Source organism: Octopus bimaculoides, chromosome 2, assembly GCF_001194135.2.
Source record: "Octopus bimaculoides isolate UCB-OBI-ISO-001 chromosome 2, ASM119413v2, whole genome shotgun sequence".
NCBI lineage: Eukaryota > Metazoa > Mollusca > Cephalopoda > Octopoda > Octopodidae > Octopus > Octopus bimaculoides.
This window is the reverse complement of record NC_068982.1, coordinates 35,849,122-35,869,076: the sequence shown is the minus strand read 5'-3', so window position 1 is coordinate 35,869,076 and position 19,955 is coordinate 35,849,122. Positions and strand designations below refer to the sequence as shown.

General features: G+C 34.6%; 1 protein-coding gene and 1 non-coding gene across 2 annotated transcripts; one reads left to right on the top strand and one right to left on the bottom strand.

The window, feature by feature from the left end:
* Nucleotides 1-4,317: 4,317 nt before the first annotated feature.
* On the bottom strand, nucleotides 4,318-4,388 carry Trnag-gcc (transfer RNA glycine (anticodon GCC)). Its single transcript has one exon. It is a non-coding gene; the product is annotated as a tRNA-Gly (tRNA).
* Nucleotides 4,389-4,596: 208 nt separating this feature from the next.
* On the top strand, nucleotides 4,597-17,298 carry LOC106884364 (pre-mRNA-splicing factor SYF2). The gene is made up of 7 exons (XM_014935719.2): nucleotides 4,597-4,705; nucleotides 7,306-7,395; nucleotides 9,649-9,774; nucleotides 12,029-12,146; nucleotides 13,690-13,780; nucleotides 14,988-15,086; nucleotides 16,203-17,298. The coding sequence occupies exons 1-7, from the start codon at nucleotides 4,679-4,681 to the stop codon at nucleotides 16,366-16,368; spliced, it is 717 nt and encodes a 238-aa protein (XP_014791205.1). The 5' UTR covers nucleotides 4,597-4,678; the 3' UTR covers nucleotides 16,369-17,298.
* Nucleotides 17,299-19,955: the final 2,657 nt, after the last annotated feature.

Sequence of the window (19,955 nt, the reverse complement as noted above, 5' to 3'; positions counted from 1 at the left end):
ATATATATATATATATATTATATTTGTACCCATACAAACACAACACGCACACACACATACACACACATGCATACATACATACATACATACATATATTATATAATCAGAGTAGAGAATAATTTGACACTGTGAACTCCACACATAATATGAATGAAAGCTAGTTTGATACAATGGATTAATATTGCAGTAAATATTTATAGGTGTAAATAAAAATATCTATATGAATGCATATACATATATATCATAGGTGCAGGTGTGACTGTGTAGTAAGAAGCTTGCTTCCCAACCACATGGTTTCGGGTTCAGTTTTGGGCAAGTGTCTTCTACTATAGCTTTGAGCTGACCAAAGCCTTGTGAGTGATTTGGTAGATGGAAACTGAAAGAAGATCTGATCAAAGTGTTTATATATGCGTATGTATGTATGTGTGTTTTTGTGTCTGTATTTGTCCTCACTTCTACTGCTTGACAACCGGTGTTGGTGTATTTGTACCCCTGTAACCTAGCAGTTTGGCAAAAGAGACTGATAAAGTAAGAACCAGGCTTAAAAAAAAAAAGAAAAGTCCTAGTGTTGATTTGTTTGACTAAACCCCTTCAAAGCAGTGCACCAGCTTAACCGTAGTCACATGACTGAAACAAGTAAAAAAATAAAAGAATGTATATAAATGAGGGATAATATAGGGATTGTTGAAAGAAGAAATTGAATATAGATTTGTATCATAATAGAAATAAAGATGAATTTTTTTCAATAACAATGTTTCTTTTCCTTATAAAAATTCCTTCAAAATAAAAACACTTCATTTTGATATTTTTTTTACCTGTATTCTATTGCTTTTAGACAAAATGTGTTTTCAGAAATTTGTTTTATTCATTTGTCTAAAGAAGGTTAATTACTTGGCACAGTTTTACACAGATGAGTAGGATAGCAATTTTTAAATAATTATAAAATGGTATGTTTCCCTACAGAGGTAGCGGTATTGCTTTCTCATCATTTCTGCTTACTTCTTTCGAAATACTTTCTTCTTAATACATATAACTCAAAGAAAATATTAAGGGTGACAAACTACCACACTCTTTGTAAATCTGCTATGTGTTTATTTATTTTTGTCTTTTCTTTAGTTTCTGAATATAAATCTGTTGATTAGAAAAAAAAAAAAAAAAAACTGATTGAAAGTTCAAGTTTTATCAACAACAAAATATTTATCTAATAAATTTATATGGAACACTAAGATTACTTTTATCAAATTCTGGGAATTAATCTTAATATTATTTACTAATAAAATTAACAATGTCTCTCCATCTGCCTTCTGTCTCCTTGACATTTACATTGAAAGCAATTAACTGTCATGGTGCTTTCATGAAAATACTGACATGTTTAGTTAGCTGAGCTGTGCGATACTTTGTCTATGTCTATTTTTCTTTTAGGAAAACTAATAGGTTGTTTAGTTAGCTGAATACTGAGTAGACATTTACAAAAAAATGTAACTGTTTTGCTATATGTAATATACAGGGTGACCCTGCCAAAATGTATGCACACTTTGAATGATTATAAAGTTAGTATTTATATAGATACATTTCATTTTCAAAATTTAAGAGAATCTATAGGCAAAATTTCCTGTTTTCAAGTGGAGGCACATGGCCTAGTGTTTAGGGTGTTAGACTCATGGTTGTAAGTTGATGGTTTTGATTCCTAGACTAGGCAATGTATTGTGTTCTTGAGCAAAGCGCTTCATTTCATATTGCTCCATTCCCCTCAGCTGGTAAAAGTGAGTAATCTTGTGATGGACCAGCAGCCCATCCAGGATGGAATATATATGCCTGAGAAACCAGGAAACTGGCCCTATGCTCCTTATAGAGTAATGTGGACTAACCCAAACTAACCTCCTACTTTCAAACTAATGACTGTTTTGGCCCAGGCACTACTGATAATGCAGAGCAATGGACTCACAAACATCAAAAAAAGTTTGTTTGGTATTTGCATGCATTCTCATTCCATGGCTTCCCTCAGTTTGTTGACAGTCGGTGGTTTTGTACTATAAACTTTATTGTTTAAGTATCTCCATAAAAATGTCTAGTGGTCTGAAGTCAAGTGAATGTGGAAAGTAATCTGCTGATCCTCTTCATCCAGTCCACTTGTTTGGCAAAATCTTATCAAGGTAGGCCCTTACATTACTATGGTAGTATGGGGTTTGCCCCATCTTGCTAAAAATAAAACTCTACATGTTCAAAGTCCTTGAATATTTGGTATGATAGATTTTCGTAGCAGGTTCAACCAAATGGGACACAGTTCCATCAAACATATCTCATACCCAAATTTTCAGTGAGATTGGACCAAACTGAACTGTAACTAATGTCCACATCCTCCTACAACACCTTCACAGTGATTTGATGGTCTTTCTAAATAGCTGCATGCACATCTGCAGTGTTTTCCTCAGTTCTGTTGGTTGCAGGTCTCCCAGAACATGTGTCGCTGTTGACATTTTGCCAGTGGTCTTGGAAATGTTTGAACCACTTGTACACTCGTGTCCTGCTTATAAACTTCTCTCTATACATAATGATCCAATTAATCCTTTTGATAATAAACCACACCAAATTGTAACTCCTGGTAAATGATATTCCTTCATAATATGCAGATTCTCAGGTCCCCTGTAGGAGTAATTGTGGCAGTTAGTTCTACATGCAGATGTTTGACTGGCCATAAGTCTAAGCAGAGCTAACTGAGGTTAAGCATAAAAAAAAAGATCCTGTTGCTTTCTTCAATATATACTACAGTCGATGAAAGAAGAGATGAAATGATTCAGTAATTGATATAGTGGATTACTCAGTTACAAATTGCGTTCATATCTGGGCAGGACACTTAAATTCTATACTTTGCATTTTATCTAAATAGAAGCACTAAGCACAAACCTTTATCAGTAAAATTATCTGCATTAGACTAGTTTTTCACCAAATATGAAATTTAGTTTCTTATCTTCTTATTGCTACAAGAATCAAAATTAGGTAATCCTATACTTGTAACTTGTTTTCTCCATTAAAAAGTCATGTTGAAAATGTTTCTGGTATGGCTATGTGGTTAAGAACTTTACTTTGCAATCACATGGTTTCAAATTCAGTCCAATTGTGCTGCACCTTGGGCAAATGTCTTTCACTATAACTCCAGGCTGACCAATGGTTTATGAGTACATTTGGTAGACAGAAGTTGCATGGAAGCCCATCATATACCAGCACCAGCACCACCAGCATCATCATCATCATCATCATCATCATCATCATCATCATCATCAGCAGCAGCAGCAGCAGCAGCACCACCACCACCACCATTTAAAGTCCATTTTCCATGCTGATATGGGTTGGACAATATGTGTGTGTGTGTGTGTGTGTGTGTGTGTGTGTGTGTGTGCGTGTGAGTCTTTGTGTTAGTGTAGAAACACTGCTAGATTACAGGATGTAAGCAAACCAGTACTAGGTGGTTTCCTTACATCCTGTAATCTAACAGTTTGGCAAAAGAGACTGATAGACTTTAAGTAGCAAAATATAGGTACCAGATTTTAAAAACTAAGTACTGGGGCCAATTTGTTCAACTAAACCCTTCAAGATGGTGCCCCATCATAGCTGCTGTCCAATGACTAAAACAAATAAAAGATAGTAATAAATGCCCAAACTATTATTGAGACTAGAGTGACTTGTGATGGATAGGTTGATTCCTGTATAGCTTTCCCAAGTGTTCTGAAAACAAAAAGGTGAGATATTACATGTTATCAAATGTCAAGCATATTGTGGTGACTATGGAGAGGGAGAAGAAGAGGTGGAGCTACAATTATATCATTCAATTTTTCTTTTAATTACACAACTTTTTAAAAATCAATTTCCCTATTGTTATATGAAACACAACTTTACAGTCTATTTTTCTCACATTGCAGAGATGTATAACCTGCACTGTACTTGGCTGGTAAGCTATTTGATAGTTTGTTACCAGATTTGAATCAAATTGCAATCACCCTAATAGGTAAGAGTTACAAAACATTAGTAGTAGGAGCTATCTGTTAAGGAAAGTACAAGACTGACTTTATTTAGCACTGTCCACCTCTTTTCCTACAAATACCATGTTATTACATTTTATGGTAATGATAAAATCAATAGGTCCATTGCTAATTTATTGATCAGCTCTTGTTGGTGAGGAACACTTAAAAGCAACTGAAGCTGACCTCTTGGTCGATAAATCGTTAGTAGAAATTGATTTTTTTGTCACTGAAAGTAGTTTTGAGTTGCATACATGAAAATTTAACTAAATTGCCTATAAAAAAGAAAAAAAGAAACCTGTGCATCGGCCGGGAATCGAACCCGGGCCGCCCGCGTGGCAGGCGAGCATTCTACCACTGAACCACCGATGCTTACAAGGTCAATGGCTTATAATAAGCACTATAAACAATATTTTGATATTTTAAATAAATATACAATTTACTTATCTCAGTGGTTTTATAAATTATAATAAACAGCTTATATTCGTCTTAATTTTAAACTAAATTCTAATCAATAATGACGTTATTTAGTGCAATAGAATATCGTCGCTTCTAATATTGTCTCTGAATTTTATGAAGTTATAAGCGACCTTCTTTTCTTCGAACTTCCGGTTTTGCTTAAGCTTAGAATCGAAAATTTGGATAGTTCATACAATATCAAAATGTTTAGACCTCGGTCATTAGCAAATGTAAGTATGCATCACTATTTTGTTTATATATATAATATCTAGTTATATTGTCTTTAGCGTTAGCTTATCTCCAACGACGTTTTCAATATCAGTTATCTGTGATCCTTTACATTCTAAGTGATAGTTCAATAACAACACTTGACAGGCACTGGCCATTAACATCATTATTTCTAATATTCAGTTTATTTTCTTATATTTTACATAAAAATACGTAACATATCGGCGATTCTGGGCCTATGTATTTTTTGTATATTGAATAGTGTGTAATGGGGGAACAATGCTCATATTTTCAGGCGCATTTAGAATTGGAGTATAGGTACATTGGGAGGATTCTGGAGTGGAAAAACTGTGCTAGGTATTTAGTGGAGGGAAGGTTGGTAAGTACAGTGAGTTTAGATCCTTGTAACAGGTTATATTAAGTCGAAAGTAACGCTGATGTTTGATTGATGATGATGCTGTGGAGAAATGAATGAGTGAAGAATAGTTAATTACGAAGATGGCCATTTATTTAGTTGATTATCATATCGTTACATCCTTGTAGTCATAGTACAAGAACTAATGAATGGATACAGTTTATCAGAGAGGAAGTGGTTAGACTGTTTTAATGAGTGTTGTTTTGTTTATTAAGTGAAGGTGCTTCGTTTTCAAGTGATTCAGAATTGATATATTTATTTTGTAGATTGCACCAACTTAGACGTGCGAGCAGCTCTCTAGTACAAAATATATTCGTTAATTATGTGTCAAACTATTTGGGGACAAAAGCATATTCTGGTTCTGAAGTGAACATCAGTTGTTGAGATGCAATTTTCACTGAGTGTGGTAACTGCGAGAGGTCATTGGCTTTATCATACTTGAAACTATTCGACAATTTCTGTTAACTTTAAGGCCCTTTGATTCCAGGTTTTGCATCCAAATCCGGAACTTCTCCAGTTCTGCTTCAGATTCTTCAATAAGAGCAGGATCATCAGCATATAGTAGTTCCCATGAGCATCCAGTTTTGAATCCATCTGTTATGGCCTGGAGAACTATGATGAATAAGAGTGGACTAAGAACTGATCCCTTGTGTACTCCAACTTGTACATTAAATTCATCACTGTATTCAAAGCCGACTCTCACCTTACTGACAACATCACTGTACATGGCCTGAACTGCTCTAACAAGCCACTCCTCTACTCCTAACTTCTTTAGAGACGACCAAAGAAGAGAGCTGGGAACCCTGTCGAAAGCTTTCTCTAGGTCAGTGAAGGCTAAGTACAATAGCTTACATTTAGCCAAATACTTTTCTTGCAACTGTCTCCCAGGAACAAAACCAAACTGCATCTCATCTAGTTTAATTCTACCCCTAATTAGTTGAGATACCACTCTCTCTGTAATTTTCATGATCTGATCCAGCAGTTTGATACCTCTGTAGTTGTTTCTATCCAAGGCATCACCTTTACCCTTGCAGCAGCTGACTATAATACTGCTACACCAGTCTTTGGGTATGATGCTTTCCTGAATAATCTGATTAACTATGCGAGTGACTAGGCTGTATCCCACACTACCTGATATTTGAATTATCTCAGCAGTGATACCTGATGGTCCAGAGGTTTTCCCAGTCTTCATTTTCTAAATTGCCTTATCTATTACACTACTATGGTTGGTCCCTCAATTAGTTCAATATTTGAAAAAAATCTCCTTCTCCCTATCATTCTCCACATTTAACAATCTTTCATAATGGCATCTCCACTTATCTTTCTTCTCCGAGTCACTATATGCAAACATACCATTATCCATTCTCACACATCTCTATTCTCTCTGATACACTGCTTTACAATCCTGAACACCACATGCCTCTGATCCTCATACTGCATAACATTGGCAAACATCTTGCCTTCTGCTGTTCCTTTTGCTATGTAAATCTGTTGCCTAGCCTCCCTTCTGGCTCCCTGATATAATGCTTTGCTTCCACTGTTTTCCCAGTCCTTGCAGGCCTGTCTCTTTGCTTTTATAGCACTGTCCACCTCCTTGTTCCATCACCAAGTCACCCTTGGCCTGACTGGGACTTTGTATTAACCACAGATTTGGTCAGCAGCACCCAGTAAATTGTCTTGCAGGAACATCCAGTTGTCCACTAAGCTACATGTCCCTTCCTCCTCCTCCTTTCTATCATCAGAGGCCTCCAGTATAATGTCTCTAAATTTTTGTTGGTTTGCTAGGTCTTTGAGCGTCCATAATCTTCTTTTCCAATGTAGATTATGTTTTTGAGTCTCTCTAGCCCCAATTCTGAAGACACTAACTAGTCGCCTCTGTTGGGATGTACACTCTTCACCTGGGAAGAACTTCGCATTTGTGAGGACCTGTCTGTCTCCTTGCCTGGTGAGGAGGTAATCAACCTGGCTTATATTCCCACCAGATTGATAAGCAAATAGGTGGCTGGTTGGCTTTCTAAAGATCATAAGATATGTTGCAGATCATAAAATCATTTGCATCATAGAACTCAAGTAGCCTTGTACCTTCCTCATTAACACTATTTACAAACAGTGTTAATTGGGCATTAAAACTGATTAGATTGGTCATAATGATGATATAATTACCTCCTGCTTTTTTTATTATTATAGAAAAAGCCTGCACTCACTGCTGAAGAACAAGAGGCAGCTCGGAAGCGTAAGGAAAGAACGCAACGTCTTCAAAATCTTCAGTTACGAATGGTAAAGTATTTTCTATGTTCCTTCTTTTACTTACCATGTACTTTGTAATGTTTTTAAATTCAGAAAATTTGATCTTACTGTACATTAGTCACACTTGTGCGGGTCTGCAAGTTTTTGCAATACTTGAGTGCTTGGGTAATAAATATATTGTTTCTGTGATAATATTGCCTGTTTTAATGTATTGTTATGTGTTATAGTAAATAAAGAGTGCCAATCACTTCACTGATTAGTAAAAAAAATTAATCAATAATTATTTTATTAAGGAATAACCAGTTGTCGTTTCATGCAACTGGCATAGATCTTTTATCTTTTACTTGTTTCAATTATTAAGCTGCAGCCATGCTGGGGCACTGCCTTGAAGAATTTTGTAGTCAAATAAATTGACCCCAGTACTTACTTTTGTTTTTGTCAAGGCTGACATTCTATTGGTCTCTTACTGAACTGCTAAGTTACAGGGACATAAACACACCAACACTAGTTGTCAAGCGGTAGCGGGAGACAAACACAGACACATAAATACACACACATGATGGGATTCTTTCAGTTTCTGTCTATCGAATCCACTCACAAAGCTTTGGTTGGCCCAAGAAGCCATGCAGTGGGATTGAACCCAGAACCATGTTGTTGGGAAGTAAGCTTCTTACTATAAAACCACACCTGCTTTGTAATAAGATTCGGCCTCTCACATTTATCCTACAACATTATTCTAAAGATAAACAATCACATCATTGAAATCTCAAAGCTACATGGTAATACATGGCTAATTCATAATCAAGAATATCTCTCAATGGAGTTTTTTTGAGGTTGATTAATAGGTACAGAGATGTTGTTATTTATCGTATGAGCATGTGTGTGAAATGAAACAGGTTCAACTAGCAACCACTTTTAAAAACAGATTTTAAAATATTATTATAATAGTGTTCATTCCAAGTTGTAAGGTTTCTTTTTTTAATTATTAAATCCCTCCTCCACAAGAAATATATAGTGACTTTTTTTTTATATACTGAAGTTTGAATAATTTAGAAAACTTCTAACCCTTTAGCATTTAAACCATCCATATCTGGCCAAAGCAATCTACCTGTTTTATCTTCAAATTGGCCAGATCACACTTATCCTACAATATTATTCTAAAAATAAACAATCATGTTATTGAAGTCACAAAGCTATAAAGTAATGCATGGCTAGTTCATATCAATGTGAATAAATAAATGTTACATTTGACTGAGAAATCTGAATGATAAAGGGTTAGAAGAAGTCTGCATTGAGCCTAGGCTCATGAGGCTGGAGTTTATGTATTTTTCTTGCAAGATTCCTGATGTGAAATTGTGTGTTGAAACAGATATTGTTATATTTGGGGATGGTCATATTTTGCCAATTAAACACATATACTCTATGCTTGGTTTTCACTTCAGCTTTATTGTTGTTATTATTTTTTTTCTAAATGAAAACCAAGCATACAGTGTGTGTGTGTTTAATTGGCAAAATTTGACCATCCCCAAATATAACAACACACACACACACGTATTACTTTAATGATAAAAAATAAATTTACAACTACCATTCCATTGTTTTCTTACTGGGTGGAAGTTTTAAGTTTCTAATTTTAGTTAGTCAGTGAGTTAATGGAACTTTTTAGTTTGAATTTTACTTAAAATTTCTCTAATAACACTGTGTAACAAAAAAAAAATTTTTTTTGTCTTTGGTCTTTGTTTTATTTTTGGCTTATTTCCTATTTGCTTCTATCTAGAAATCAAAGGAAATGACGACTATTTCTTTCAAACTTTGCTTTTGTCACATGGACATCAATTTTTTGAAACTGACCTATTTTCATTTATATTTTAGACAGATTCAGCACTGAGTTGCTGAAACAGAAATGTCATTATAGCAAATATTCTGCTCAGGACCACAGATTTGATTGTCAGTTGCTTGACCGTAACCACTTGAGCATGTCCCTTAATGGCTGACAATATGTGTATCTCGGAGCAGGAGTAGTGGGGGAGCATCATAACCATGTGTTGACAAGGATTCTTTGGGGTTTGAATAAATGTAACAAAAGCAAAATTTAAAGGAAATAGCCATTTTTCATGCTTTCTAGGGGTAAGCAAATTGGAAATAACAGTTACTACTCAAGGAGAAAAGTCGTGTTACACAGTGTAATCAATGAACATGTGACAACAAAATGTTTTGTATGTCATTGCATAGCTGTGTCATTATTCAGTTAATATATCAAATCTGTGATTATTTTTGTTGTAGAATGAAGCAAGGAAGCTCAATCACCAAGAAGTTGCCGAAGAAGATCGTAAGAAGCGACTTCCAGCTAATTATGAAGAAAAACGAAAACGGCTGGAATGGGAAGAAGAAGAATTAAAAAAGCAGAAGGTATTTCAATTTACTTTAGCCCATTATCACTTAAACTGGCCATTGCCAGCTCAAATATTCTACCTCTTTTATGTTCAAAGTGGCCAAGTCTGGCCTCTCACATCTATCCTAGAATGTCATTCTAAAAATGAACAATAGCATCATCAAAATCTCAAAGTTATGAGATAATGCCTGATTAATTCAAAATCAATGTGAATAAATAAACATGACAGTAATTTGAATGGTAAAGGGTTAAGGTTTCCTCATAATTTAAAAAATAAAGTAATTCAGTTTATTAAAAGTAATCATTAATTGTTAATAATCATCATCATCATCATTTTTATGTCCACTTTCCCTACTGGCATAGGTTAGATGGATCATCACAGTCTAAGTCATTGGTTATTGAGAACCACCACTCCCATGGACTGGTGCTCATGCTTGTCATTTGACTTGATTTCTATAGCTGGATGCTCTTCCTGTTGCCAATCACTTTACTGAGAATACTTGGCACCAACACCAGAGATGAAATAGTCCTTGATGTGATAGACCCATACAGGCCTTAAAGCCCTACTCTTTCTTCTTTTCATTTATTGACCACTTTTCAGCTGATAATTACTTGCCATGCTACCACTGTACTACAAGAAGTACCTAACATGCATTACCACTTGACCATATTTATTCATCCAAGTTTTAACTTGTGGTTTTGGCCAGACTCAGGTTATTGTCTTTGTTGTGATTGCTGGTAATGCTCAGTTTATCATAATATTATGTTATTTAGCATCTGTTTCCCATGTTGGCATGGGTTCAACAGTTTGACTGGAACTGGCAAGCCAGAGAGCTGTACTGGGCTCCAATCTGATTTTAGCTTGAATTCTACAACTGGATGCCCTTCCTAATACCAGCCACTCCAAGAGTGTAGTGAATGCCTTTTACATGTCACTGGCATCGGCCAAGACTATGATTTCACTTGGCCTGATGAGTCTTCACAAGCACAGCAAACCGCCAAAGATCTCAATCATTTGCCATTGCCTCTGTGAGACCTAACATCTGAAGATCATGTTTTACCACTTCATACCATGTCTTCCTGAGTCTATCTCTTCCCCAGGTTCCCTCCACAGTTAGTGATTGGCACTTCTTTATACAGTTGTCCTTGTCCATACACATCACATGACCATACCAGTACAGTCTTCTCTCTTGTGCATCACAGTTGATGCCTCTTATGCCCAGTTTTTCTCTTGAAATGCTTACACTCTGTCATACATGCACACTGGCATTGCACATCCAGCAAAGCATATTAACTTCATTTCTTTCAAGCCCTTGCATGTCCTCTGTCACTGCCCATGTTTCACTGCTGTGTAGCATAGGTGTCCACATACAGGCATTATACAATCTGCTTTCACTCGGAAGGAGTGGCCCTTTGTTACCAACAAAGGTAGAAGCTCTCTGAACTTTAGCCCAGCCAATTCTTATTCTAGCAGCTACACTCTTGGAGCATCCACCTACACTGCTGGTTTGGTTATCCAAATAACAGAAGCTATCAATTATTTCTAAGTATCTCCCCTGGAATTTGGCAGAATCAGTTTTCTGTTCATTTCTTGTGTTTATTGCATCTATGCATTAAAAATATTTAAAGATAATATTTAAATAGACAAAGACTAAGAAGAAGACTATATAGATATTCTATCACCTTTCACTGCCCCCTTTTATCTCTAGTACCCATATAAAATTCCACACAAACACCTAATAGGTAGTACCACCTTCTTTAAGAAGCACTGATGTGCCTTGTCATTTCACTACCACATCCCCTTCACTCTATCTGGGACCTTGCACCAGCCACATGTCTGGTCTGTTAATATATAAAATAAATTAAATTTCAGTAACTTCTGCATTTGTAGTGCTGTGCTTTCTCTTTATTTTATCTCTTTAAAAACATAATTGGAATAGATAATATAGTTAAACTCTCCATTTGCAATAATAGTAAACATTATTGATGCTTTCAGAAAAGATTGGTTAATTCTGTTCTTGATAATTTGGTGATTGATAAATCCATTAAGTGACAGTTGACAAAAATACCTTGTAGTAATTAGTTACAATCGTCTACATTCTAAGTTCAACTGCATCCAAGTTTGGTATTGCCTTTTGTCCTTCAGGGCTATTAAAATAAAGTACTCATCATGAAGTGGGGTCAATCTAATTAGCTATACCCTCCTTCAAAAATTAAGGTCTTGTTAGATTTCAGTTAATTATTTTCATGTATATTTTTCTGTCTAAATAGGAATGCAATGAGAAAGGAGAAGACTACGATCAAGTGAAGTTGCTTGATATTAGTGCTGTAGATGCTGAGAAATGGGAACGCAAGAAAAAAAAGAAGAATCCTGATCCTGGTTTCTCTGGTAAGTTTTCTATTTGGGATATGGTAAGACACCTCGGATATGGTAAGACATTATGGTTGTTGGCGTTATTTAGCCTCAGGTCAAACTTGATTGTGAAGTGAAAAGCATTCCAGACATGACCATCCTGTAATTTTTTTGTATCTTTATAGCTGTTTATCTACTACATATGTGGAAAATCGGTGTGTGTTTATTTGTGGCGTTGTTAGCTAACTCCTCCTACACCGTTTTATTGATTTTGATGAAACTTGACATGTGAGTAGAACTTATGTCTGGAAACCCTGTGACATACTTAGATTGTTGAAAAAATCGGTAATATGGTACCTGAAAGGGACTTTATTTCTACCTCATATGACTATTTTTTTAACATCCAAGGGAAGTAACCCATAGTACCTACACAATATTTTTTTTAAAGACTCAAGGGAAATAACCCATTTTATTGTTTATGTTTGATTACTTTGAATATTGATATTTTGTGTGTCCAATTTCTAATTTTTGCAGACAATATCACTTTTATACTTTGACACATGAGTAGAACTCATGTCTGGAAACCTTGTGACATACTTAGATTGTTGAAAAATATCGATAATAGGGCCCCTCCAATAGATCCTTCTATCTACTTCATATTACTAATATTTTATTTAAACAACCCAATGGAAATAACCCATACCACCTGCAGTTTTTAACGAAGCGATCAGTATTTGATTCTCATGATCAGCCAACCTAATTCTGCATTTCACTACTCACAGTTTTGAACTGCTAAACATTATTATTGCACTTCCATAATTTGAATCTTAAACATTAAAGACTTCATACATTTCTATACATACATCCTTTTTTGAATGCCCATTACTCTGATAATTCTGCATTTTTACAGTTAGACTTTTTCCATGAGTGTAAATAATTTTTTTATTCCACAACGTATTTGTAGTGGCTTCATGCAGGCATAGCGTGGGTTCGATCCTCGATTGCCAAATTTCACTTAACACTTCAACAGCACTTTTCTCATGGTAAAACAATAGTTTTTCTGTGAATGACAGCAGTTATACATTTCCCAGATGCCTTCACTAAGCAGAATAATGACTTTGCCACTTGCCCCTTCTAACCTCTTCTAGGCCACAAGGGGCTGGAATGGAGATAACAGACCTCCAACAAAATCATTTGTTGTCAACAATATGTCTATCTTTCTGGTTGCTTTTCGATAGTTATAAAAACAAGAACTCTGTAAACTAAAGGTAGTTACTGAGAGTGACCATCAGTGAGTGTGAACGTTATTATTGCACTTTCTTCAAACACTTCATTCTTATATTGATATACATACAATCTCTCCCTCTTCTAGCTGACAGTTTTTGTATTTTTTCATGACGGAAAATACAGCTTTTGTGGCAGTTATAACGAAATTGCTTTCTTATATCAGAGTAATAAAGCGTTTCAATAGAACATCTTTATCCCCCCGGGAATTACTGGGTACACCAGCTAGTATATGAATAAAGCTGAGGTAGAAATGGGATGGATTTTTGTTTATTCAATTCTTTATTACTTCCAGATTATGAAGCTGCTACATTTCGTCAGTATCAAAAGAACACTAAACAGATTAAGCCAGACATGGATTCTTATTTTAAGCAGATGGAAAAAAAGTAAGACTTTTAAATTTCATTTGCTGATTTAGGGCAGGTGTGGCTGTATAGATGTGGGGTTTGCTTTGTTACCACATGATCTCAAGTTCTGTCTCACTCTGTGCCACCTAGGACAATAGTCTTCTACTGTAACCTCAGGCCAGTCAGAGCCTCATGATGGAAATTGGAAATTGTAGAGAAACCTGTTGTGTTTATAGTATGTGTTTATTCAGTATAGTTGTTTAACTCTAGATCAGTGTGATCCTACAGACATATAGCATTTTGAATGCAACCGTCCTATCTGTTTGTATAGCTATGACTCTATTACTACATTGTCCAAATGAGTCCATCTTGTTTGTGAGACTGCAAGCAAGGACGGAAACTTCTTGTCCACAGGTTTTGTCTGACACTAAATTTGAAATTGCTCACCAATGAATTTTCACTCACATGAGGAAAATAAAAGATAATATGTATGAGTAGTAATTCAATTGAACATACTTCACTCTTATAAAATTTAGCTAATTGCTTTGTGAAATAAAAGGATAAAGATTCTTCTTGAGTCCTTGTTTCCTGGATTTTCTGGTGTATGTACTCCCCACTGGGTGAGATGCCAGTCCATTGCAGGATTACTCATTTTTGCCAGCTGAGTGGACTGGAGCAATGTGAAATGAAGTGTTTTGCTCAAGAATACAATGCACCACCAGGTCCAAGAACTGAAACCACAATCTTATGGTGATGAGTCCAATACTCTGACCACTAAGCCAGGCACCTACCTACACAATTGCTGAATGAAAGAAATGATCAGTTTTTAATTTGACATGTTGATAGTTATGTTCATGAAGAAATGTAATGATGAATTTTCCTTTTGTCTCATGTATTTTCTTTGCATGTGTCCCTCTGTCCTCACTTTTATCCCTTCTTTATTTCTTCTACCTCTTTATCTCCCTATATTTACGTTTCTATGTCTATTTCTATTGCTGTCTGTATCACTTTCTCTATACCTACCTCTGTCTAACTCTATCCCTGCCTCTGTCTTTAATAACTATATTACCATCACAAATCGTTATTCCTATCCCTACCTCTTTATATACTTTTATATCTACCTTCATCTTTTACTCTATACCTCTTTTTACTTTCTTTGTTTTAGTGAGATTTGTTATTTTTTTTACAATATTATTTTTGATTGTTTCTCTTTTTTCTCTTTTTTTTTGTATTTTCTTGAAAAAAGAGGGGAAGAGTTTTTTCCTGATGCTAACACTTTAGGATTGCAGCAACACACTGACTCTGACAAAGCCGTCGATAGAATGGTAAATGATTTGGAGAAGCAGTAAGTTGATTTCTTAGCATTTTTATAACTTTTTGTTATGTTAGCATGGGGTTGATGTGGAGTCCTACCTCAAAATTGATTACCATCCTAGTTACACTAGTTTGGCAAAAATGAACATTAAACAAAAGAATATGTGCAGTGTAAGTTTTGAAAAACAGCAAACAGAGTGAATGTTAACTTCCACATCTAGTGACAGGAAAAACATCATTCTATCCAAGTTGGAAAATATTTCTGGTATTTGTTTGATCATTGCTGTGAATATGGAAACAGTAATAACGTATGGTTCAGGAGGAAAAATGATTGTAAAAATCTTTTCCATTTTTCAGAGCCTCTTTTTTTTTATAAGAGGCTCCAATTATACATGGAGTTGGTGCATGTCACTGCTTAATGATATGTGTTTTCTCTGCTGGATGTACAATCTAAAATTGGGACTAAGTTCATTGATTAAGAACAGGTGTGAAGGAGTTCATAATGGCAAGAAATATATGTATGAGTTTTATAGATTTTAGTATCATAGTAGCATTGTTTTAAAATTTGGTCTTCAGTTAATGTATTTAACCCTTTAGCATGTAAATCGGCCATATCCAGTCCAAATATTCAACCTGTGTTATGTTCAAACCAGCCAGGTCTAACCTCTCATATCCTAAAATGTCATTCTGAAAATAAACAATCACATCATTAAAAGTTATGAGATAATGCACAATTAATACAAAATAATGTGAATAAATAAGCATTACGGTCGACAGAATAATCTGAATGCTAAAGCGTTAAAGCAAGCCAACTTGGTGGACATTCATAGAAGGATTTAAATTTAGTACTTGAATCTAATGAAATATTCTTCATTCATGCAGTGATACAACCAACTGCTTATAGTAGTGAGCAGTGCTATTCATGTTACTCATTGCTGCGAATGGATTGGGAATTTGAGATTTAAGTGTTTTGCTTAAGAATGTAGCATAATGTTTGTGACAAGACATGAGCTGTAAACTCTTTCATTAGTAACCCTAGATTAAGAAAATGAACATTTAAAAGTACAGATAAGAAAGATATTGTAATACAATGAAAGTTCAGTATACACATAGTTTTATTCTGGTTTGCCTTTTTGTTGCATTTCAGGATCAACAAAAGAGAAAAATACAGCCGAAGAAGACCTTACGATGAGGCTGCTGATATTGACTACATCAATGAGAGAAATATGAAATTCAACAAAAAGTTGGAACGTTTCTATGGGAAATATACAGCCGAGATTAAACAGAATTTGGAACGTGGTACTGCTGTTTGATATTCCATTAGCTTGTGCTGGTTCTCTATGCCTTGGTTTCCAGTCGTAATGCTGCAGGTGGTTTTTCTCGAAAGCTGGTTGTTGATTATGTATAGTTCTATTGATGATGCATTTATCATAATTTAACAAAATATTTCATCCTGTGTAATTAGATAGATTGGAAGTGTTAGAAAGCGAACCACTGTAAATAATGAAAGGAAGTATAATTTAATAAAAGTATTGATGAGATTTTATGTACATGTAATTTTTTAGTTGTAGCAGATATACAGTTTCCATCAGGTTAAAGAAACTTTGCAAAAATACAAAAGAAAACAAAAAAACAAAAAAACAAAAAAAAACCCCAAAAAAATAATGAAACAAAGAAAACTATCCAGTTTATGCTGGCTTAGGGAAATGGAAGTAAGTATAAACAAAATTTGATTCATCAGATTCCATTAGATATCTTGGATAGATTCATTATCATGTGAGATTTGATCTTAGGTCTGTAAATCCACAAACTATTTGTCATTTCTCAGTTATTCTGGCATATTGGTGTCACTGTTCTCTTTTCCTGATACCAAGTAAATAGAACCTGGAAACTCTACTGAGCCAACAAAGCAGCCTCTATGCAGTTGTTCAACCTGCTCAAAATAGCAGCCAAATTCCTTGAAACCAAACCTACCATCTTACAGAAGGAAGGTCACATTAGTCAGTGTGATCCTATATACTTCCAAAACAGCAGAATGGTCATGATTAGAATGCCTGTGATCATAGGTCTGCTCAATGAGAGCTGACCTGGAGTTAAACAGCTACAATAACGTACAGTGCAACTCTGTCCTAATGGTTTGTTGCCCAATAAAATTATTCCAAAGAAAAAGAAAAACTGTATCTGGTTTATAAGAATATATTGATATTAAATGGAAATGTGTATCTTTTCACTTCCTTCTGACACCCTGTCTTAGATATTTCTGATTATTTTTCTTCACTATTGATTGTTAATAAATATTTCAGATTTGTATTACTTTAACTCTTTACTTTTAAGAAAATTATATTTTTGTACTATTTAAATTGAAGAAAAATTTTCTTAACATATATTTCAAACATTCATGGTGTATATAGTCAAAGAAATCTTATAATTTTATTTATAATAAATTTGACTACAGAATAAATTACAAATTCAACTGAGAATTTGTAGATACATTTTTCTTTTCTTTTCTTGTCAAATTATTCCAACTTTCATTGGAATGTTAAATTTATTTCTCTTGGGAAACATTGTTCTAGATTTCTTTAAAAGCTAACTACTACAACTTATTTCTTCTAAAAATATATTTAGATATATTAATATCATATTGCTTTTATTTTACATTGTATTTTTGGGAAATGTAAGTTTAATTAAATGATTTTAAGTTAAAATTTTAACAATTTACTAGTTTAATTGTTTTCCTATTCATTATTTTCTAATATGTACTAGTCTTTCAAATTTATCAATAGATAACATGTTAGAAACAGGTGACAGTTGGTGTCAGGAAGGGCATCCAACCATAGAAAACACTGCTTCAACACAAGTCATGTGACTTATGCAAGCTTGGAAAATGGAAAAGTAGTCATTAAAATGATGATGAATAATGAAATTCTTTTAAATAAAACTTGTAATAATTAATACAATCCTAAAATGTATAGGTGTGTAGTAGATGAAATTACCCTGATATAGAATGTAAACGACAACTTTTGTCTCCCCCCCCCAGAGAAAATTCAATTAATATATATTGCACACAAAGAGTAACATATGTCAAAGGTTTTGGTGCATGACTTATGGCCCACATGTAGGTTTAAGGTTTTTTTTTTAAGACAGTGAGACAAAGAACCAATTGAAACAAAATGTAAAGAAATATGATGCTAGTGGTAATGAACATTTTTTAAACACATTTCACTGGATTTAAAACTGAAGCATCACCTCATCATTAAACTTCAGTCTTCTTTTCCTGAAGATTTCTTCAGTTCTTGTTTTTTCTCGTATCTTTTAACTACCAATTAAATGGCAGTGTGACACTTAACAGATATTATCTATTTGCTTAACATGAATATATATCAAAGATGTTATTGCATATGTCAGTTATTGTCCTTTGCTCTCCACTAACTTGTGCTCACTTTGTCTCTAGGATATCATCCAATTTCATTCAAGATTTTTTTTTATGCATAATACTACGATGTTTCAATTTATTTCTTGAAACAGGTCAAAGGAGATACGTTTTATTGCTATGACATCATATTCTCACATAAACAAGAAAAAATTCTTTGTTTCTTTACATAAAGTTTTAGAAGTTAATAGATGCCAGGACATATCATACACAAAAATTAAAAATATATCTTATAGGCGCAAGCATGACTGTGTGGTAAGAAGCCTGCTTCTCAACTACATGGTTCTGGGTTCAGTCCCACTGTGTGACACCTTGAGCAAGTGTCGTCCACTATAACCTTGGGCCGATCAAAGACTTGTGAGTGGATTTGGTAGACGGAAATTGAAAGAAGCCCGTTATATATGTTTAAATATATATAAATATATATATATATTGTACCCCACCACCATCGCTTGACAACCAATGTTTGTGTGTTTACGTCTATTGGCAAAAGAGACTTATAGAATAAATACTAAGCTTAAAAAGAATAAGTTCTGGGAGGCGGGACCGATTGCTCCGACTAAAAACTTTTTAAGACAGTGCTCCAGCATGGCCGATGCCAAAATGATTGAAACGTAAAAAAAATAAAAGAATATCTTTGGTGATGTGAAAGGTTAATTATAAACAGTTTTAATGATGAAGCCGCTTTCATCGACATAATTTTTCATTTCTAATATCCTGCAACTTACTTTACCTATCTTCTGTCACATTGCTCATCAGTGTTATCAGGCAAGACGTTGTAGATTGAAGAAAGCAGCAAAAGTGAATTACTCTGTTCGTAATTCTGAACTGAAGATATAAGACATTCAATTGAAAGAAATATACGAACTCTATAAAGGGAGACAACGCGTGGAATGTTCAAGTGAGATAACTCATATAAACAATTTTGTTTTTCGAGGCAGTTTTATTTATTTATCTTTTGTCCTTTACATATTTCAGTCGTTGGACTGTGGACATACTGGAACCCGACCTTGAAGAAATTTAGTCAAAGAAAACGACTCCCAGCACTTATTTTTTTAAAGCCTGGTCGTGATTTATCAGTCTCTTTTATGTATGTACATACATACCTACGTACCAACGTGCGTACTTTCACACGTACATACGTACAAACATATCTACGTACCTACGTACGTACACACATAGGTACGTACATACATACGTACATACCTAAGCACGTACGTACGTACATACCTACATACGTACGTACATATATACCTACATACGTATTTAGGTACGTACATACCTACGTATATAGGTACGTACATACCTACGTACATACGTACGCACGAACATACATAACTACGTACGTACGTATGTATGTACTTACGTACGTACACCCATACGTACGTATGTACATACGTACCTACGTACAAATATACCTGCGTACATATATACGTAACTACGTACGTAGTACATACGTACCAACGTATG

Bases quoted from the DNA above. Each gene is read 5' to 3' on its own strand.
- LOC106884364 (XM_014935719.2), top strand. From the start codon at position 4,679: ATGTTTAGACCTCGGTCATTAGCAAAT. The intron at 12,147-13,689 runs GTAAGTTTTCTA...TATTACTTCCAG, and splicing joins TCCTGATCCTGGTTTCTCTG to ATTATGAAGCTGCTACATTT. The intron at 13,781-14,987 runs GTAAGACTTTTA...TCTTGAAAAAAG, and splicing joins TTTAAGCAGATGGAAAAAAA to AGGGGAAGAGTTTTTTCCTG.